The sequence below is a fragment of the Heterocephalus glaber genome, unplaced genomic scaffold (assembly GCF_053883595.1).
Source record: "Heterocephalus glaber isolate CG9 unplaced genomic scaffold, H.glaber_assembly_v1.0 deba00001555, whole genome shotgun sequence".
In the NCBI taxonomy this organism is placed as follows: domain Eukaryota; kingdom Metazoa; phylum Chordata; class Mammalia; order Rodentia; family Bathyergidae; genus Heterocephalus; species Heterocephalus glaber.
Genome location: NW_028258346.1, coordinates 14712379 through 14735006, shown reverse-complemented (window position 1 = coordinate 14735006; position 22628 = coordinate 14712379). Strand labels below are relative to the sequence as shown.

The 22628-nt window shown below is 39.5% G+C and overlaps 2 protein-coding genes and 1 pseudogene across 3 annotated transcripts in view; 1 reads left to right on the top strand and 2 right to left on the bottom strand.

Moving 5' to 3' along the window:
- Positions 1 to 696: 696 nt before the first annotated feature.
- LOC101704816 (cysteine and histidine-rich domain-containing protein 1-like) lies at positions 697 to 1682 on the bottom strand (annotated as a pseudogene).
- A 12502-nt stretch (positions 1683 to 14184) lies between these two features.
- Utp23 (UTP23 small subunit processome component) lies at positions 14185 to 18352 on the bottom strand. Its single transcript, XM_004850199.4, has 3 exons — positions 18052 to 18352; positions 15260 to 15434; positions 14185 to 14711 (listed from the first exon to the last, which is right to left on the bottom strand). The coding sequence occupies exons 1-3, from the start codon at positions 18237 to 18239 to the stop codon at positions 14322 to 14324; spliced, it is 753 nt and encodes a 250-aa protein (XP_004850256.1). The 5' UTR covers positions 18240 to 18352; the 3' UTR covers positions 14185 to 14321.
- Positions 18353 to 18397: 45 nt separating this feature from the next.
- Eif3h (eukaryotic translation initiation factor 3 subunit H) overlaps positions 18398 to 22628 on the top strand; it is a 101713-nt gene continuing 97482 nt past the window's right edge. The window contains exon 1 of one of the 2 annotated variants that reach the window (XM_004850198.4): positions 18398 to 18578. The gene's annotated coding sequence lies outside the window, so the exon portion shown is untranslated. The remainder of the gene's footprint in view (positions 18579 to 22628) is intronic. The other variant, XM_087190708.1, reaches the window with a different exon arrangement.

The following is a 22628-nucleotide window of genomic DNA, read 5'->3' as shown; positions in this document are numbered from 1 at the left end:
TTTTACTTCTTGTATTTTTAAATCATATGCTTGGCAAGCAGTATAGGTATTGATTTAATTTTTAAATTAAATTGTTAAAAAATTTGAATGTGTTAGTCAACACATATTCCCTTTTACATTTTATCTCAGAATTAATCCTCCTAGAAAATCTATCCATATAGGCAGACAATGCAGATCTTCCCTAAAGGCTTTCAAGTATTATTAGCAAAAATCCATGAAATATCTGATTAAAATTTGACATTCTAGGGCCGGGGATTTAGCTCAGTGGTTCCACCGCCTGCCCCGCAAGTACAAGGACCCGAGTTCGATCCCTGGTACAAAAAAAAATTGATATTTTATACTTTACTAATTACAAGACAAAAGTTCTTTTAAAAAAATCTTACATTATTTTTCTGCCTAACACTGTATTGTACTAAGAAATCCTATAATTATGTTTATGAGCTATTTTCCAGCTTCTTCAAGTATGGGACACAAATATTTTTCTAACAGGAAAAATGAATAGTGAATCTTACAGAACTCAAAAGGAAGACAGAAGACAAAAAGATAACCTGACTTTGACTTTTAAGAACCCAATATTGACCCTGAAATGCCAAATTCACAGACAAAAACAGCAACAAAAGATTACAGCAGCAAGCCACATCTTCATCACACATCATTAAGAATTCTGAAATAGGCAATAGCTTTTTCTTCTTGTACTCAATCTGTAATATCTTCTTTTTGTTTTTCCTGTTTTTTGGTTGTAGGCAGTTCAAGGCTTGCCCACTGCATAGGTTCAGCTTTACTCATGGTGCTTTCAATCTTTGTAGCAGTCATAGTTACGTAACTTCGCTTTACATCGATCACACCCCATAATTTCACGTTTTGATGAAATTGTTTCTCGCCTTCCAATACAATGAACACATTTAATGAAGTACTATTTGGTTCTACTCGACTAAGATCAGGGAGTGAATTTTTAGCAGACACTGAAATGGTGACTTCACTTTTTTCCCAGCATCCTCTTCAGTCCACATGTGTTTCCGGGTTGCACAGCCCTCCTGGGCTAAGAACGTATTAAAATCAGAGGTTTTTCTTCTGTAACAACTCCAATATTTCATCCCCTCATGGAAAATAGCTACTCCGGAATGGTATCTGCAGAATTCTAGACTAAGTAGACCCTGATACGTCTTCGAACATCCTCCATTTTTCCATGAGGTCTCAATCTTAATTTCATCACTGTCTTCTTCTGTCTTATTTTCTCCATTTCCTGATGACGGTTTAAGTTTATCAAGTGCTTGCTTTAGGGAGGCAGATATTTTTCATTCCAAACTCGTCATTGGTTCATCTGGGTTTGGTCTTTTTATTGCTTCTACTGGTTTTGGTGCTTGAATGAAATGTTCCTGAAACCTGGGTTTCAATTCAGATAGTTCTTTCTTCTCAGTAATCCTGACTTCTGGCTTGACTGGCTCGGGTGGTTTCTCACTGTTCTGTCTACCTTTCGTACAGCCTACAATACTTAAGAAAAATCAGTTGTTCTTCTTTTACAGCAAGACCAACACTTTAATGCATCATGAAAGACCGGAACACCTGGATGGTATGTACAAGCGTCATCGGAATTGGTCTTGGGATCGAAGCGCTGACCGCAGCCCCGGTTGTGGCCCAGTAGGGCCATTTTCCTTTCCCACCATTACAGGCCAAGCTGAAACACCGCAAAGCCCCCGACCACTGAGCAGGTACATCCTTAGTCCATTAAATAGCATTCTAAAATATGAGTCCTCATGGCTGCCTACATTCCATTGTGAACTACTTAGTGGAACGTGGACTAGGTGCCAGACACTCTCTTATTTACAATCCATAATTTTTTTTTTGAGACAGGCTCTTGCTATGTTGAGGCTGGCCTTGAACTCACTATGTAGCCCGAGGCTAGCCTCAAATTCACAGTGATCCTCCTGCCTCAGCCTCCTGAGTGCTGGGATTACAGGCATGCACCATCATGCCCGGCTTCCAATCCCTTTTAACTCTTGTATCCATAAGAGAACTGGGACTGACAGAAGCTTCAGAAGAACCTGGAATGACCAGACTTCCAAACTTTTCTTTTCTCCAAAATTTCTTTTTTTCAAACTGCCAGTTATTTCCAAATGCCAAAAAGCACCAGGAAATAAAATAGTTTTGGCAATGTGTGAACTCTATGGACAAAAAGTTTGGCAGCCTCTCCTTGGTCACACATGACAGTGAAAACACACATCTATGATCCTGAGTCAGGAAGGGAAGGGTGGAGAACCCCCTAATACAGGAGACAATAATGGACCTCAGTTATTTCGATTGGACTCACTACTCCCTTCACTCACTAACATTCTTGAGCACTTGGTACCACAAATGACATCAAATATTACCACAGAACAATGGTGCTATAGTTTGGCTCTGAGTGTCCCCCAAGACCCACATGTTAAAGGATTGGCCATCAGCGTGCAGTGCTGTGAAATATTTGGGTGCTGTGGCCTAGGAGAAGGGAGTCAGGTCCCTCAGGGCGTGGCCTTGGAAAAGATGCTGTGACCCCAGCTGCTTCCTCTCTGGCTTCCCAGCCGCCATGAGTTGAACAGATTTCCTCCACCACAAAAGCTCTGTGGAGCTGCAGGCCCAGAGCAATGGGCCAAGTGACCATGGACTGAAACCTCCAAAACCATGAGTCAAAAAACACATTTCCTCCTTTTAAGTTGTTTATCCCAGTTACTTTATTATAGCAACAGAAAGCTAACACACATGGTAAAATGAAACAGTGTCTTTGAACTTTAACCAAAGAAAATACTAGTGACAACTCTGTCCAAAGCATTGCTTCAAGCAATAATGATGAGGCATAAAAACTCAGAGCTGTCGCAATGGGAGCTGCAGCCTACCTGACCTGTAATCTGGGCTGCCCACCAGGCCAGGGGGCTCAGAGAAGAACAACACATGCTAATAGCAAACATGGATCTTCTAAAGCTCCACGACATTCCCATTCACTCCCTGCTCTCTTTGACTGTGGAAATTTTGCCTAAGTTCCAGTATGAATGTGACTATTTCAGATAGCTAAGCTGCACTGTGGTCCCGCTGTTCACCCCATAAAAGATTTGGGTTTGCTAACTGAGCTTTGGGGGTAAAACTATTTCATCGCATGGGGATTATCACTTTCATATCGAATTGATCAAAACATTATTGTGGAGTTGGCGCGGGAGAGGAGGGGTGTTTGGGAGATGTATCCTCAGCAGGTAATCTGTAACGTTTTTGGCAGCTAAAGAGGACAGATGGCAGCTTTCTGACTGAGTCAGTGGTTGACAGAGAACATTAGCAGCCTGGCAGAGACCCACTGGAGATTAATTCAGGGGAGAAAAAGAAATAAAATGTTGTCACCCAAATAGCTTATCAATACCTGCCGTTTCCCTTGAAAGAAACTGGAAGCAACTGCATGTGTGTTCTTTAGCTACCACTAAAAACACATCTGAAGTTCAGAGATACATTTGTTTCAATCCACTTGGTTACTTGACGAATTCATGAATATGTGCAATACACCTACTGTGTGTACAACACTTTCAACACCTTTATTGAGATGTAATTTGCCAAATACACAATTCACTCTTTTAATGTATACAAACTCAATGGCTTTTAATGTATTCATTGTTGTTCATCACTCATCAAAGTCAAGCTTAGATGTTTTTCCTAACCGCCCCCCCCAAAAAAAATTCCACACCTCTTACCCTGCCACCCACCCCCATTTCCTCCAGCCCTAGGAATCTACTAACCTATTTTCTGTCTATAGATTTCCCTATTCTGGATGAATTCATTTATCCATATAAATGTAATCATACAATATTTGATACCTTGTGACTGTTTTCTTCCACTCAGCATATTTTCGGTGTTCTACCATCTTATGATAGCCATCATTTCAGTTTATTGCCAAATAATACTCCATTATACCACCTTCTGCTTATCCATTCATCACTTCATAGACATTTGGGTTGTTTCCATTTTCTGGTATTACCCATAATGCTGCTATGGATTTTCATGGACATGTTTTATGTGGACATCGGTTTTCATTTCTCTTGGATGCATATACTTTGAATGGAATTGCTAGATAATGTGGAAATTCTATGTTTAACTATTTGAAAACTGCTGGACTGTTTTCCAAGCCAGTTATGCCATTGAACAATCCCACCACCAATGTATGAGTATTCCAATTCCTCCACTCCTTCTCCAACACTTGCTAATTTCTGACTGTTTTATTATAACCATGTCACTAGGTATAACATTGCATCTCATTGGTTTGATTTCCATTTCCATGATGGCTAATAATGTTGAGTATCTCTTCATGAACTTATTATCTATCTATATATTTCTTTGGAAAAGTCTATACATACCTTTTGACTGTTGACTTGTAATAGTTCTTCTTCTTACATTCAAGATCTAAGTCCATTATTAGATATATATTATTTGCAAAAATTTGCAAAATTTCCCCCAATCTCTGGTTGGTCTTTGCACCTTCACAACTAAAAAGGGCTTGGGAAGGAAGTTTAACAACACTTGAATGTAATTTTTACCTGGTCCCTTGGCCTGTCTTGGAAGTAGCACCCCATTTTTCCTTTGGTGTGTGGGGGGGTTCTCTCATTCAATCTTAGTCTACATAATTTAGGTAGAGCTGACCCCTCCCCCAAGCTCCAGAATGGACACTTGAAGCAGGACCAGCCAGTTAGAACCCTTGCATTAAATCAAGACCCAGTCAAGAGAAAAATCATACCAGTTATGCGAACAGAGAGAATTTAATATAAATAAATATTGTTAACAGATATAGACCATTCCCCAAAAGGTCATGAATTGAAGAGTTGGTCCCCAATGCAGCAACATTCAGAGGTGGGGCATTGGAAAGTGATTGGATCACAAGAACTCTAACTCTATCAGTGGATTAATCCACTGATGGAGCAGTCCCCAACCTAGTTGGTATCGGAGACCAGTTTTGTGGAAGACAATTTTTCCACAGACAGGGAGTAGGGAAGGTAACTTGCTTTTTATTACTGTATGTTTGTGGTATATAATAATTTCCTTCCCCAGCACTACCATCACACCTCAGATCACCAGGCCTTAGATTCTCATAAGGAGTCACAACCTAGAGCCTTGCATATGCAGATCACAGTGAGGTTTGTGCTCCTAGGTGAATTTAATGCATCTGCTGATCTGACAGGAGCCGGAGCTCCTGATGTGAGGAGTGATGGGGAGTGGTTGTAAACACAGATGAGCTTTGCTCACTCACCTCCTGCTGTGCAGCCCAGTTTCTAACAGGCCACAGATGGGTACCGGGCTGTGGCTTGGGGGTCGGGGGCCCCTGACCTGATGGATTCACAATTTGATGGCATTCTTAGGAAGTGATGGAGACTTGGGAGTGGGGCATAGTTGAAGAGAGTATAACACTGGGGACTATACCTTGTCCCTGGTCCCTTCCTCTTCAGCTTTCTGTCTTTGTTTCCCTGCTGCCACATGGTGAGCAGCCCTTCTCCTCCATGTCTTTTCACCGTGATGTTTCTGCCTCACCAACAGTGCCAGCTGACCGTGGACTGAAGCCTCTGAAACCATGAGTCAAAATAAACCTTCCTTCAAGTTGTTCTTAGGCATATTGTCAGAGTGATGGAAAGCTAACATAGAAGGTAAAGAGATAGGTAAAAAGAGAGCTCTAAGGATTTTTGAAAGTAGCAACTGCTAGAAAGAGCATCTGCCCTTAGGTTAAGAGGAAAACAGGATGAGGCTAAAATATTAAAATTAGATGTTTGGCTAAGGACCCCTGTGATAGGCTCTTCTTCACCCATGTTAATGTCTCTCAGCTCAGAGGAGGCCCACGGGCTGAGTTCCAGACAAACTCAGAACAAGCTCCACCCTGCTAGTAGTGGCATCTGGTTCTCAGGTGAGGAGGAGGTGGGATGTGACAAGAAAACTGGTTCTGCAAGCATAGCATACTGGATTTAGAAGCAACTTTGGTGAGAAATCGCTGCTACTAGAGCAAAGGAGTGACACTCACTAGAGACACAAGTGTTAGTTTCACAGGAAGCATCAGGATGAAGTCGCCGTCTTCCTCCCTGCCCTCCTTCCACATCCTGCTGTAGAGCTCCTCATTGATAGAAGCTAAAGAGAAGCTGGAACTGGAGAGTTGGGGTTTGCAGAGTTCCAGTTCAACCATCACAAGGTAGAGAACAGAAATAATTATGGAAAATAATATGGAGGCTTCTCAAAAAACTAGAAATAGAATTACCATGTGACCCAGTTCCCCTACTGCCTGGTATAGAGCCAGAGGAAGCGAAATCATATAGAAGGGACAACTGCACTCCCATGTTTATCACAGCAGTGTTCACAATACCTAAAACATGGAACAACCTAAGAGTCCATCAACTGATGAATGGGTAAGAAAACATGGTACATATACACAGAGGACATTATTCAGCCACAGTAAATAATACAATTATGTCATTTGCAGTCACATGGATGGAATGGAAAATATTGTGTTAAGTGAATGAGGCAGGCACAGAAAGACAAGTATCACATGTTCTCACTTATACGTGAAAGCTAAAAGGTTTACCTCAAAGAAGGAGGGAATAGGCTAGTGGATACCAGTGACTGGGAAAGGTGTGGGGCAGGAAGGCATGACAAGAAGACAAGAATGCAGCAGGAGAGGAAGAATAACTCCTACCATTTTACAGCACAGTAGGATAACTATGGTTGACAATGGAGTATTTTAGAACAGCTAGTAGAAGTTTGAATGTTCTTAGCACCAAGAAATGATACATGTCTAGGGTGATAAATATGCCAATTACCTTGATCTGAACATTAGACTTTATTGACATGTATTGAAATGCCACATCACACATATGTATAATTACTATATATCAATTAAAAATTAAAATATAATTTTTTAAAAAAGAACAATGGACTTGCAGCTTACACAATCCACATCTTTAGTATTGAGCATTTGTTGCATCTTTCTGTGCATATTTAAAGTTTTATATAATAAACTGTTTCCCCTAGCATAACATGACTGTTCTTTATACAAATGATGATCATCCTACTCTTTTCTCCCAAAAGAAGAGAAGCAAAGTCTTCTTAATCACTGTAGCTATCTAAGCTATGCTAATTACCCCTAAAATTAGCTATGCTAATTTACCCACCTGAAATTTTTTTACCTACGTGATAACAGAATCAAATGATAAACTTAACTTTATGAACAAAATAAAGAAGTCATAGGACGGAGGAGAAAAAAGAAAATAGTATCTATATATATATGATTCTATTATATATTATATATGCAAATATAATGTACATATGTATATGTCTATTACATACATATATGCATTTTATGGATATATTGACACATACCTAGGAAGGAAAGAAATGTTCATAGTTATTAGAGACAGTCTATGTAACTACTCAAGATATTTTAAACTTCCTTCTATAACTGCATTAGTTATTCATTGTTGCATAACAAATCACGCTAAAACTTAGTGGTTTATAACAACACACATTTATCCCACATGATCTCTGTGGGTCAGGAATATAGCAGTGGCTTGGTGGAGTGCTTCAGTCTCAGGAAGTCACAGATGGCTGTTGGCTGGCATTGCAGTTACCCTGTTATGGCTGTGTCCAGATGTCCCCCCAGTGCTTCATGCAGTCCTAGGTGGGGCTTCTCAGACGTGGCTGGATCTAGGGTTCAGGATGCTGGGATTGATTCATGGTGCAATATTAGGATTATGGGTGCCCCACCCTGGGTGTGAGTGCAGGTAGCCCAAATAGAATATAAGGGACAGAAATAGGGCTGCTGTGGTCGCTGCTTGTTGCTTGCTGCTTCACTACTTGACTGCTTGCTGCCTTCTGCTTTGCTGCCCTCTGCCCACCATAAACTGTTTCTCCTCTACAGTGCCCCTCTGCCATGCCACTATGCCTTGGAGCCAGCCAACTAGGAACTGAAACCTCTATAAACTATGAGCTACAATAAACCTTTCCTCTTTTAACTTTGGATGTCAGATATTTTGTCTCAGCAATGAGAAAAGTAACTAAGACACACCAGAAGGCTTAAGTAGAGCTAGAGGACCTGTTTTGCAAATGGTTCACTCATACTGCTGGTGAATTGACACTGGGTATCACAAGAGGCTTCTTTTCCTAGCCACATAAGAGATTTCCATTGGGCTTCTTAAATACTCTCTCCACATGGGTGCTGGCTCGTCCCAGGGCAAGAGAGGAGATGGAAGCCACCACGTTTTTGCGACCTTGTGTCAGAAGATGTACATCACCACAATTTCCATTACATTAATATCCTGTTGATTGCATGGGTCAGTCATATCCATTGTGGGAAATACAAGCTTATAAACACAAGAAGGTAAAAAATCACTGGGCAACAACATACAGGCTGGCTGCCACTACCCATTCCATGTTTCCTTTGACCTCTGTGAGAACCTCAACTTGTCCTTTAATCAGTGAGGCAACAAACCTTCATTCCTGAAGGGTCTACGTGAACACCATTGCCCTCTTCTGTTTGCTATAGTTTTCTACTAACATTTACTACTGGATATAGAACTGTAGTACTCAGAGGCACCTTAGAAACTCTCCTGAATTGCAGAAATTATCCTTGCTACTCTCTTCCTGTAGCAGCAATCCAATTTACATTTGGAAATTAGAATCAGTCATCCCAGCCAATAGAGTAATTCCTTTCTTTGCCTATTGTTTCACAATCATAATAACCCCAAATTAACTGGTGGTGATCTCACCTTCCAAACCCATGGAATTTTTTTTGTGCACTTGGTAGAAACATTCCTCCTTTGGAAAAAATATTTCCAAACCAGCAGAGCTCAAAGTCTTGAGGGAAGGAAGTAAACATTCTGAGTGGGAGCTACTGCTACTTCCACTGCTGAATTCCTGGACCCTAGTATCCTGGCTATGAAAGAGACACACCATAGATTGGTCTCTAACTCAAAGCTTGCACTAGACCTTATTAGGCAGAACCTGTTTTCAGTACAGTATCTTCAAAGTGACTTTGTGAGCATAGAAGCAGAGTTGGCTGAACTTTCACTTTTCATAGGTTCCTCTCTCACCGATTTATTCATAAAACCTGACTAAAATATTAGCAGTACTTGGTACTTCCTACTCACCAGATTTAGTTTGCATAATGTCATCAGTGTAGTGGGCCAGTGTGATGTTGTGTGAAATGTCAAGATGACCAAGATCTCTCCAAGCTAGGCATAGCGGTGCATGCCTGTAATCCCAGCACTCCGGAGACTGTGGCAGGATGATTGCCACAAGTTTGAGGCCAGCCTGTGTTACATAGTGAGTTCAAGGCCAGTCTGAACTGTACAGCGAGACCCTGCCTCAAAAAGCCTAAATAAATGAATAAAACATCTCCACAGACTTTACTATGAGTGAGAGTTGGTCAACTGCCATAGGCATTGAGCAAGGCTGTGACCTTGTTCTAGGGACCCTGTCAAGTAAAAGTAAAGTTCTTTTTGTAGTCCAAGCAAACTGCTAAGAAGGAGGTAAAAACATTTTCCATATCGGGTTCAGGTGTGCTGATTTGTTCCAGCAGAGATATTATATCTGGAAAAACCATTGTCAATAAATCAACCCTGATTAATGTTAGAACAATCCAATCATATTTTAAGATCCACCTACTTTCTTCCCAGGCCCACTAGATACAAATGAAGATGTAATAGGAAGCAACACTTCTGCCTCATTCAAGTTGATGATGATGATAGTAATAAAAATCCCTGTGATTCCTCCAACAACATCCAATTTTTTGGTTCACTATCCTGATAGGATAGGATAGTCCAATAATTTCCACTAGCCCATAAATGAGAGAATCAATATGGGGACACAAAAAGTTCCCAAGTGTGTCTAACAATTATATGTTCTGGGCCTGGAGAAAATACAAATCTAATGAGCCCATTGGATTGAAACTTGATGTGTAATTCAATTTATCTGTCACCTGACCACTATAAGCCGCTAATTCAATGGGGGATTATTGAATCAAAGCAACAAACTAGAATGTGAACTAGTGGTATTTTGGCATTCTAGTAATGAAAGAGTCAGTAAGGAAGTTTGGGTCTATAATACTAAATATCATCTATTTGGGGTTTATTTGATTTGAGATGGAGTCTATGCAGCTCATGCTGCCCTTGAATTCACAGTGATCTTCCTGCCTCAGCCTCCCAAGTGCTGGGATTACAGGTGTGCACTGAGTCCAGCATATCGTCTATTTTGTAAGATGGTTTCTAGTATGAAATGGCTATGTATCTGTTGCATTATAGGTATATGTAAAGAGTTTTATCTGCCTCCTTTTTAACACTATTCTTAGGTATTCTACTAGACCAAAAACTCCTTAAGTATACTTAAGATGTAAATTTTCGGGTTTCTACAAAGTAGTTATTCAAGAAATATTTTATGAGTGCATTGTCTAGTTTGGAGCCTAAACTGATACTACTGACATAAGACATCTTGGTCATAGGCATCTTTTCCAAATGGTAAAATTAACCACTTGCAGAAATCTAGTTGTACAGGAAGAAAATAGCATCTAAGAGGATACACAGAGGTCATGGGATTAACTTGGTATAAAATCTCAGGCTATCATTTTACTTGACATTTTTTGAGTGGGAGTCACTTCCTAGCCCTCTTGGGGAAAACTTCATGTTCCTCTAAGGAATATTCGGGTAGAACTGTTTAAGAAATAAAGAGCCAAGTTAACATCACATACTAGGTACATAGAAACAAAATAGATGCATTGTAGTTAGCCATGACTTTCAATAATTTTGAATTAGTATAAGCAATCTTTTTTTTCGCTTACACCTAAACTAAGAATTCCTAAGGAAAGTTATAGTACAGTAAAATAGCATTTTTTAAAACTCTATCCTACTCACTCATGAAAAACAAATTTATCAAATCACAACCATCTTCTTACCTACAGAGAAAAACCCTCCAAATTCTTTACATAAGTAGATAAAGCTTTTAACTTTGAAATTCCAGTTGCAAAGTTGTTCCAAAGGAATGAGAAGGAGCTGTTAAGACTGCAAAGTGTAGGGAAGGCAGAATCCTATCCAAACACAACTGCTGAACACTTATTTTGGAGTATGCTTAAGAGACAATGGTCTACAGAAAATGCTATTTTCAGATTGGGAAATTTTTGGTTCAAAAAGAGTACCCCACTTTTACTCCCCAACAAAGCTTGTATTACTCCCCAAAGCAGCGGTCCCCAAAATGTTCCCCATACCACAAGATGGATTATAATCTCATGTGCAGAATCCCACAGATCCCCTCCCCAAATTCTACAGAGAAAAAAATGTAATGATTTTAGTGGTCATGGCATAAAGGGAGCATTTACTAAAGGACTGTGGGTATTAGATTCTTTTGTTAAATATATAACCACAGCATCAAAATGCTAAATAATATAATTTTAAGTAACTACTGCAAATGAGTTTTTTTCCAGCTCTCCAGTTCTAGCTCAGATACTATTAATAAGTAACCAGATAGCACTGAACAAATACATTGTAAGAAAGACCCAAAATTTATGCATTTTAGATATTGAAATGAGTATCATCAGTGTACATTGCATCTGCGTTATCACTTTGCATACATTTGATTACTGACAAGTGCTCTTTCCTCACAGGAGAGGTACACAGCTATATTCACCTTTCCCCGTATCTCTGCCTTCCTTTTCAAGCATGTGCCTACTGTCAAGAATTTAAAACAGAATCATGAAATAATCCAAACACCATCTAATTGACTTGACATATAACAGTGTGTGTATTACTTTCTGGTATAAAGCTAATTTCACTCTCCACAAAGCATCTCTGAATTCAGCCCAAATGACTCTTCTGAAGAATCTGAATTGTCTCATGTTTCAGAAACATTTATTTAGCCACTGATATCTTTATGTACTTATTCAGGACACTCTTCTGGTATAGACCAAGACATAGCTCTAAGGCACTAGAGGAAATTAAGTCCAAAGTTACTGGTCAGATTGCACTTTCCTGGTAACTTTATACTTCAATCTTACAGCACAGAAACATTTCAATTTTGGATGGATGTATGATTTAAAATAATGGTGAGGGGCGGGGTGGGAGGCTGAGTTGTTCATTTACTCAATTCCTAAAGACTGGACCCCTATAATAATTTTGACACTTTTCAGTTAACATGTTTATAGTCAATCTTAAAATATCATTTCAGGATTCTTGCTACTCCACTTTTTTGTTTTGATATGGAAAAGTTTTAGCTAACTTAATAGATTGAATATTAAGGTAGTTGTAGAAGCAAAATAAGGTGTTCTTTTAAGATTTGCTTTTCCTGTAACTCCTTGTTTAAGGTGAAGATTATCTGACTCTGACCAGTAACTTCATTAACCTAACGAAGTTACCGTGCCAGGGTGAATTTCCAATGTATATGGCCTATCATGTGTCTGTGACTTGGAAATAGAACTGGAATTGTATTTACATATCAAAGACCACTAGGGATGAGATAGTGGCTAAAAAGGATATAAAAAGGGAAATGCTGAACAAAGGGCACAGATATTGACCAGACTGGTTTCTGGCATGCCCGTCCGCTCGCAAGAAAAAATTTTATTATTTTATCCGAATTCTGTGTCTCTGTGTATTTCTTTCCGAGATTTCTGCAACAGTTTTTTGAGGCAGGGTCTCGTTATGTAGTCCAGGCTGTCCTTGAACTATGTAGCTGAAGCTAGCCTCAAACTTGCAGTGATCCTCCTGCCTCAGCCTCCTGAGTGCTAGGACTACAGGTGCGCACACTACTACTGGTAACCCCTGCAGTTAGGTTCTAGCATCCTACCCAGCATACAACGCAGGCCTGAGAAATAAAACTAAAAGACAGAACTAGGAGAGTGGGGTGCCAGGATGACCAATGCCGGTGTAACCAACAAAGGCCCTGGCCAGTCCCAGGCACTGACTTTTATTGGGATAAAGGCAAGCTACATGCAGTTTCTATGGAAATTAAGGGAAACAACGCTCGTAAAGGACAAGACAAAGCATTCTCGAGTTAGGAACAAAACAGACAAAATATATGGTTGTAATTAGAACATTGTCCTTCTAGTCAGGCTTCAGTTGTGGAAACAGAATTTGGGTATGAGTTACTCTGACCTCAGCACATAGGCTTCAGCCAGACTCACTTCTATAAACAAGCCAAGTGTGGGGTTGACTCTTCACAGCTGCTTTGGGCATATTACAGCCTCCTGTACACCACACCTGGCTAAAGCTAAAATTCACATAAAAAGAAAATCCTCATCCCACTGGACAAAAAGATGAAGGGACTTTTTTCCTAGCATCTTGTAAACAAAGAGATTAAGGAAAACTGAGTTAAATGATTTTCAACCAAGAATCATTCATTTTGCTAATTATCATTATGACAAAGACAGTACGGACATACTGCTACTCAAAATGTGTGTTTCCGAGACACTCCATGCTCCACTACAGCAAAAGGGAGTATCAAGACTAAAACAAAGAATCTGGGAAATGAATGTGACCGAGTTCTATGCATCAGGGTGAGGACTGCCTAGGTGATAGTTGAGCACCACCAAGAGAACTTTCCAACTGGAGGTCATGAAGGGAAAATTGACATACTAACCAAGGAGTGCGATCACGTGTGGACAGTGGTACTGTGAAGAGCTTAGAGCCCTACACCCTGTACTGTTATAGGAGAATGTGGGACTGCTAAGTCAGACACTAAGATGAAGCTATTAATGTTGGGAGTAACAAAAGAGGGTAAATACCATGTGGGCAAGACTAAAAAGCTCTCTCAACTCTAGTCACGAAAATACTGCATGTGTGATATATAAAGATTAAAATATGCATTAGGATAATGAAAAAGAAGTGTGAAGTGCAATTTCCACTCTTTCTAGCAGGGAGTCAATAATGGGTGGATCAAAAGGGAGCAGTATATTCGTATAATGTGCAAATATAAACTCCAAAATTACTAGAAGAGTTCACAGAGGAAGCTTCCTCTGGATGTCTAAATGGTGGTGCATTTTTTTGTCGTGATTTTCTTGATATATATATATTTTTTTGCCACAAGCCTTTTCAAACTGTTTGACTTTTAAAACCATTTGCACATGAAATCTGGGGGTGACAGTGGGAGGAAACAGAAGGAGACAGTGATTTTAAAATGAAAACTAACCTTGCAAAACCACTGAAGGAAAGTGAGCACTCACACTTAAACCCAACCACTCTTTTTATTTTACAAGTAATTGTACACAAAAGTATAGAGGTCAACATTCACTTACAAAATAAGTTTAGTCATTTGTCATAAATACTCTACTGATGTAATAGTAAATTCATTTTCCCATCTCCTCATCCTTCAGGGTTCTGCTTCTCAGAAAGCTCTGCAGAGGTAGGTCTGCTCCGGATTCTTACTCTTTTTCTTTTTCTTTTCTTTTCAGAAACAGGTGATTTTGTGTCTTGTGCTTTTTTCTTTTTCTTCAAACAACTAAGAGGATTGGGGCCACTTATTTTCTTGCGTTTTTTTCTTCTTCTCTGCTCAGGATTTTTCATTAAACCCTGTTCTTCTTTGAGTTGCTTTATACTTTCTTTCTCATGCACTGAGACAAGCTGACCCGACTCCACTGCTTTAACAAAGGCAATTGTTTTCGGAGACGGTCTGTCCAAGACTATAGTGTTCTGAATAATAAACATGAGAGGAATTCCAGGCTTTTTCTTTACTTTCACAGATAAATTCTGATCCTATTAAAAAGAAAAATAGAATTATTTAGATTAACTATGTCAATTAAATTGCCTTAAATAGGTTCCTTGAAGATGGTTGTATTAAGAAGAGAAGATATCACATATTTTATTTTTCAAATCAGTATGTAACACTAAAGGTCTCTCTTCTCTTGTGTCCCAATCAGTTAAAAACCTACAAGAGTCCATTCCAGTGCTACAGTCTTAAAGGAGATGAGTCACAACTTTTGGAGAAATAGTATGAATTACACAAACATGAGAAAATAGTTATGAACACAGAATATTAAATCTTTGCTCATCTTCTTGATGAACCCTAAAACAAATCACCACATCTCTGTCAATCAGTTCTCATTCTCCAAAAAAACCTTCAGTTACTATGAAGACACTCAGCATACTTAAAGAGTCTCTGTTCATATTCTCTAGAGACAAATGCTTTTATTGACTGCAAATTAAAAGCTAAACATTTAACAAATCACTTCCACTTAATAATTTTATGATTATCAGTAGCTTCATATGAAAAGTACACAGAAATGGTTACAGTAGAGTAGCACCTGTGTTGCCACGAAATAATGGTGAGGATTTCCCTCTTCAACCATGGAAAGCAGACAGTCTGATCCACTCACTGCATTCTTGAAATGGGGACAGTTTCGAACTTGGCATTTTTGTGCAATTAGTTTTGCCCCATATAAGTCTTTTCCCAACGTTTCTAACTCCTTTAATACACATCTGGAGAGGAGAAAAAAAAGGCTATTAGTGGCCAATAATTATAATAGAGTTTTTTTGTTTACATAAAGCAAGTATAAAACAGAATACTCAAGTTTTTTAAATGTAAAACTATCCTACTGTAATGTGAATTTGTCATATGGTAGCCATTTTACTTTCAAAAAAAGACTTGGAAAATGCATGTACCAAGTAGAAAGACCAATTATGAATGCTAAAATTTACTGAGCACATATTATGTGTCAGGCAGCATGACTGCTCTTCACATAAATTCTTAATCTCAAAATATCACAAGAAAATAGGTGCTTACTTTATAATTATCCTTATTTCGGAGCACCTCACTTTGAGAGATTTCAAGTAACATGCTCAAATGCAAACTAGTAAGTTATAGAGCTGAAACATGAATCCAACTAGTTTGACAACAGGTTCCTTACACCAGCTACAAGACAATAAACTTCTACATTAAGCACAAACACGAATATTTTTAATTCAGAAAAGTAAAATTTCTCAGTTTCTCATCAAGTTGTTTAAAAATAATCACCATCTCTTTTCAATCTGCATTTTCATATTAATATAAGACAGTATTTCTCAACAATATCATATATAAATAACCCACCAGAATGAGATAATGATATTAAACTGTATTAATTTCTAGCTCCTCTCTGACCCCCAAATCTGCACCTGTTATAGAGCCAAACACAGCCAATCCTCCATATCCTTGGGGAAAGAAATGGTTCCAGGACCCCCCCAGACAGTAAAATCCGGGAATGTAGGAATTGTTTTCTCTAAACTAAAACCTCAGTTTAAACTCAGGTTTAATTGAAGTGTTGGCACTTTGCCATAAATAAGTGGGTTTTGGGTTGCAGTTTGGGCACTCCTCTGTAAAAGGTTTGCCATCACTGCTCTAGACCTAACTACTAGTGGCCAAGAAATACACTGAACTGAAAAAGGATTCAATTCTTGAAAATTGATAGAATACAGTATGCTCTAAAATAACCCTTCATAGCCAGGGATTTAGCTCAGTGGTGCTGCCGCCTGCCCTGCAAGTGTAAGGTCCAGAGTTCGGTCCCCGGTACAAAATAAATAAATAAATTAATTAATTAAAAAAATAAATAAATAAAATAAACCTTCAGTAAGGGGGTAGGGTGAGCAATACTGTACGACTGGCCATGTTGGTAACTGCAAAAGCTGGGTGATAGATGCTCCACTAAATTATTCTACTTTTGGGTTTGAAAAACTCCAGAAGTTCTTGAGGAAAATGAAAAGCTGTAAAATATGTGTTCATGTAGTATTTTCAACCTTCTTTTATACCATAGCACTATCTATTAAAATGTCAATATTTCCAAGGCACCCAGGGGTACAGGGACAAACTGTAGCCAGAAACAACCAATTCCGGGGTACAGGTTAGTAAAGGCCTTGTTGGGCAGCACCGAAGGTTAAGTGGATCAGAATCTTAACTATATGTACAGTCCAGTGAGGCACTGCTGGAGGAATTCTGAATAAAGAGAATTGTTCATGGAGTCATGTTATATAAGAAAAGCAAACTATCAGCATAACATATATATATCGAAAGCCACATGCAAGTCTGTAAAGAACTCAATGGACGCTAAGTACATGTTAGTTGCTTACTTGTGAGTAGTATATTGAGTTATTGTAATTCTTTTTTTTGCCTTTTTAAAATAAATATTCTACAAGGAGAAAAAAGTACTAAATTTCTTGATAGTTCATGATCTAACCTCAATTCACCTTTCTCCTAGTTTCATTTCCAATCATACTCTGTGCAGTAACCTCTTCCCCAGGCATTCAACGACTCCATTTGATCAACAAGTCTCCAAAACAAGGAATGTCACTGTTTTCTGTCATTCCAAATAGTCCTTCCCTCAGAACAGAACAAAAGAACGGGCTCAGATGTTATCTCCTCTCTGAAATCTTCCATAATTCCCTCCTCCCTCCTTTACCACCACCACAATGTTCCATCTCAAGTGTTCTCACACCAGGATGAAGTGGGGAAACATTAGGGCTGGGATTCTGTTCTGGTATCCCCAACGGCTGCAGCAGCGCTTGGCATGTGGTTGGTATTTAACAAAGACAGTTGAGTAATAATAAATGGCCTTGGGCAAATTTCTTAATCTCCAGTTTTTACTTCTTTTCTTGGGAATTGAAGATGCTACCTCACTGGGCAGTTGTGAGGCTTGAAATTTTTTGGTTTAAACTGGGAAAAGTAGAAGGCTTGGTTTTAGACACTGAAAACTGCTCTGGATACACTACACACCTCAACCGAGCTATCCGAAGCTCTGAGATTAACTTGCCCAAAATCAGAGAGGTGGCGAAGCTGAGACTACTATTCGAAGTCAGGTCCCACAGCCCTTGTTCCAATTGGCCAGGCTAAAGACACGTGATGCACCTGCCTCCACAACCCTTGTTCTAATTGGCCGGCTAAAGACCCCTGTCGCATCGGGTCTACTCGGACGGAACCTGGCCAACTTCCTCAGGCCAGCACTTGTCAGTCAACTCCTAGGGACGGGGCACCGGCACGCCGCGGGTCCTCCTAGGGCTGGAGCAGCGGCCCGTCCCCGCCACTCCCGTCAGACGCCCGGCGCCCCGTCCCCGCCCGTGGGCCCACCTGGTCGTGCACAGCTGCGCCTCCCCCATCAGGTAGCGGGGCAGCTGCTCCCGCAGCTGGATGCGGCCCCGCAGCGCCGCCTGACAGAAAGTGCCGTCCAGGAGAATCTGGTACGGCTCCCGGACTCCGAAATTATTGCGAAAGAAGCCAAGATGCTTCTTGGCGTGTTTCTGCCTAGTGATCTTCATTCTTGGTTAGGCGGACCGAGGCCACCGGGCCAGGACGTGGCCCCACGGCCCTACCTATTCTTTGATACTCGCGGCGCCGGCTACTCCCGGAAGTGAATCTCCCTTGGCCCCGGAAGTAAACGCCCCCCGCGTTCTCCGGCTTCGTCTCTCTTTCCGTCACTTCCAAGAGAGCCCAGGCTCTTGACCCCTGTGCGCGCCCTTTAAGAGGTGAGCTCCTGGGACCGAGCCTGCGCCTGCGCGGAAAAACCTCTGGGGAGCGCGATTTCGCGCGGGCGTCCACGATTTCGCGCGGGGAAGTAGGAGCGCAGTCTTGAGCTGGATTCGTTCAGCTTTTATTTGGTACGTAGCAAACCTTTAGGAAACTGGCGACCTAAAGATCATCAGTGATCATGTCGAACCTTTATGTGGTCCCGAAACTGTCCAAAGCGATTTCCCCTACATTATTGCCTTTAATGTGTGTAACTGAGTGAGGTAAGAAGAGGAGCTGATGTTGGGGAGCCACGACTGAGGCATTTAGTCCTGGTTGCTTTACTAAAACACGTGGTCCGTTGGTGTCTGGAACCAAGGTCGCCTGCCTGAGGTTCAGTGATCTCACTACATGATAGGAATTCACCCCACTCAGAAGCCGAATGTCAGAAGGAAGGGCCCCACTATTTTGCGTAGCCTCCTCTCCTCTAATCCATACTACACATCGATCCAGGAGGGTTTTGGAAGAGCTGCGGGGGCTTTGTTTTCTAACGGTTCTGAATCCCTGAACTTGAGTCCTGGGTCTGCTGGGATCCCTGGGTGTGCTTCACTGTAGTCAGCTCCTCGGAGCGTTTGGTGAGGCCCTCGGTCTTACACTACAACCGTGGGCAACTCAAAGAGAGATGCGCAGCTTCCTTGCTATCAAACTGGCTGCAGGTCTAGCTTTTCAAAGACCTTCTTATGTCCATAGTTCCTGAAATAAAAAAGCCACATTCTGCGGGAATATCAGGAAGGTACAAAGCTGATGGATATTTTAGAAATTACTTGGTCAAGTTGATTAATGACCAGTGAATCAGAGAATTTCGAGTTCCCCGGTGATTAACTGGAGAATTCACTTTAAGGCAAAATAAAGGATGGGAAGTGTGGAATTTTTGTCCTGGCCTAGAATCTGTCCCAGATCCAGTTTTGGCTAAAGATTGAGAGAACCATCACAGAAAAATATGATTTACAATATGACTGAGATGTATTGTTTGCATTTGGGGTTTCATTTCAATATATAGGTTCTGAAATGGAAACTAAGCTCTTCTATGTTAGCTCTGACCAGACTTTCAGCACATCACTTGGATGGCTGCTTTCACTTAACTGAAACATGAAGTTAGGAGTTGGAAGCCATGAAAAATCATTGTAGATTTGGATTTGTGGTCCTTGGGTGTAATTGCTCACTACTTTCTGATTTGAATCCTCTCTCTATCCTTGTATGTCAACCGTCAACTCTGATTATACTCCCACCTCTGACAGAGAAAAAACACCACCTACCCTTGCAAAACAGCTAAAACTTTTTTAAAAGTAGGCTCGCAGGTTTATCTACTTAGCTACTTTACAATAATAAAAAATATGTGGTACAACACTAGGAATTTAATAACATCCTTGCTTATTGTTCTTATTTTAATTTACTAAAACTACAGCATTTTTTTCAAGGCAATTTGCACACTTACCCTTACGGAAACCTGAAAATACCTTATAATAGTGATGACTAAATTTAATTTCTCTATTACTACAGTGTTTCTTAAAGCATGAACCCAGGGTATGTAGAAAAAGCTCTTAGTGCCCTGTTTTGATTCAGGACAAATACTGAGGGAGCATTCTAAAGTATTCTGCCTTAGGGGAAATGTTCTAAGATCTTACATGAGTGGATGCCTAAAACTGTGTATTGTCCCGAACCCCATATATACCTTTTTTTCCTATTCATACATACATACATACCTATGATAAAGTTTAATTTTGTAAATTTGTTACAGGTAGAGATTAACAACAATAATAATAATAAAATAGAAAAACTACAACAATGCACTGTAATAAAAGTTATGTGAACTTGGGCTCTCAAGATATTTTACTGTATTATAAACCTTAGTGACTGCAATATCCAATTTTTTTCTTTCCTTACTAAGTTGAGAACTCTCACTGCTAAGTAACTAATGGGCAGTTGGTTTACACAGTATTTAGAGAGGTAGTGACATTTATTAAAATCACCCTGGGTCATTATTATGCTCATTAGTGTTCCTGGGTGACCTTTTGCAGTAAAGCACACTGTTTATCCAGCATGAGAGTTCCATTAAGTGGTCCACTTAATACATTTTTGTCCAGATTCCAAATGACCTAGTAATGGCAAATCAATATTTGGCCACAGTGAAGGCAAAAGTCAAATATTGCCATTATTGAATGAACTATTTGCATTTAAGTTTGAATTTTAAAATTTGAGAATTATTATAAAATCATTATTAAAAACTGTAATAGACACAGAAAATGTTTTTGACCTTGCAGTGCAGGAAAAATGATGTCTTAGCATCGCTGACCATGAGGATTTTTCCCTTCAGGTCACTACACTGGCCATTTTCCATGCCAAAGAGACATTCACATTCAGCTGGGGTAGATAGAGGATTAATTTAATCTTTAATATTCATCATGTCCTTTATTATATCTGGACCAAGTATAATTTATAATGAGATGTTGTTGTACTTGATTTTTGAGATTTTTTTCCCCTCATGAAATTTTGACGAAGGCAAGTTGACAGGAGAATGATTTATTCTTGAAAGGTGTGGGTAATTCCCAAACAGGATTTTATTCATGAAAGATTCATGGCCTAAGTGGAATTAAATAGGTAAACATTAAATACAGTTCATAAAGGATATTTTGTTTCGTTTCATAAATGTAAGTGTGGTTTTCTTTAATTTTGTAAACATTAGATAATTCATTGATATCTATTGTGATGTTATTCTACCTTATAATCATATCTAAGTATTTATAAACATTTGTAAACATTTGTAAACATTCATTAGCTCAAAGTGAGCATCATGTTCTTTCTAAACTAACTAACATGCTTTCCAAATAAATAATTTAGCTAAATAAATATGTATTTTAAAGCAAGTTAGGTAAACTGCTTTATACTGAGGTCTTTGTACTGAGGATAGGCTCCATTGTAGACTGCTTTACCGATAAAGTGCCATGCATGTTAGAAGGTTTTATTAAGATTGGATCACATTTTCAAGAATAATTTTTGTTTTCCAAATGACAAAAGTAACACCTATTATAACAAGTGAAATAATAAAAAGATGCTCATTCTCTTTCCACTTACCTATAAAGCACATGGTAGCAAATTATTGTATATCTTTCTGCGATGTTCCTATATTCCCATATTTATGTAACATATGCATACATATACATATATATGTAAACATACTCTCTGGCCAGATGCCATGGTGTACATCTGCCATCCCTGCTATTTGGGAGGCTTAGGCAGAAGGATTACAAGTTTGAAGCCAACCTGGGAAACTTAGTGAGATTTAGTCTCAAAAAAAAAAAAATAGTTGAGCCTCAGGATGGAGTTGAGTGGTAGCGAGCTTGCCTAGTGTGTATGATGCCCTGGGTTCAAGAAATTATTTTCCAAAAATGAAATTATGTATGATCACTTTTATATGTCTGGCTTCTCTCACTTAACAGTCCCTGTGGAAATCCTCCCAGATACACAACCAAAGCCTACTGGCAGAGCTCCCATTCATTATTTTCAGTGGTTCCATGACATTTCCCACAAAACCACCGAATATAATAGATATGACACAGCTGTCAATTTCCACTCACTATCTTCTCTCTTATTTATAATAACAGAATCCTGATTTTATTCTGGACACTAACGTGAACAGATATGTGAGTCCATTTTCCAAACCTCTGGGCCAATAGGCACAACTGTATGATGAAGTTGTAGCTGAAGAGGTGTAAGCATACCTGTTATAAGGACTTCTGGGAAGGCGACTAAAGGAAACAGTCCCTTTTGGTTTTTGCCCTTCCTCCATCCTAGTATGGAGGTGTGACAGATGAACTCCAGCAGCCTATTTTGGACGTTGGACCATGAAGCAGTCAGAGAGTTTTATATTGAAAAAATTGTTTGATCAAACCTTCATGTTACGTGGTGTTCACCAACACAATTGCCCTTTCTTTGAACAGGTTCGAAAATCTCATTGCTACATTTTCTTTAAATGGTAGAATGTTTTCAAAGTAAAATGTATCAAATCTTTTACATACTATAGAAGCTATTTTGACATTTGTTTCTTTCAAAAATATAAGAAATTTGATTTGAATTTGTTATGTCTGTGGGATGCATCTCCCGGTGAGGAAAGTGAGTAAAGTAAGAACCCCAGATACTTAGGG

Bases quoted from the DNA above. Each gene is read 5' to 3' on its own strand.
- Utp23 (XM_004850199.4), bottom strand. From the start codon at position 18,239: ATGAAGATCACTAGGCAGAAACACGCCAAGAAGCATCTTGGCTTCTTT. The intron at 15,435-18,051 runs GTGGGCCCACGG...TCTCCTCTCCAG, and splicing joins GCGCAGCTGTGCACGACCAG to ATGTGTATTAAAGGAGTTAG. The intron at 14,712-15,259 runs GTGCTACTCTAC...TCTTTTTAATAG, and splicing joins ATTATTTCGTGGCAACACAG to GATCAGAATTTATCTGTGAA.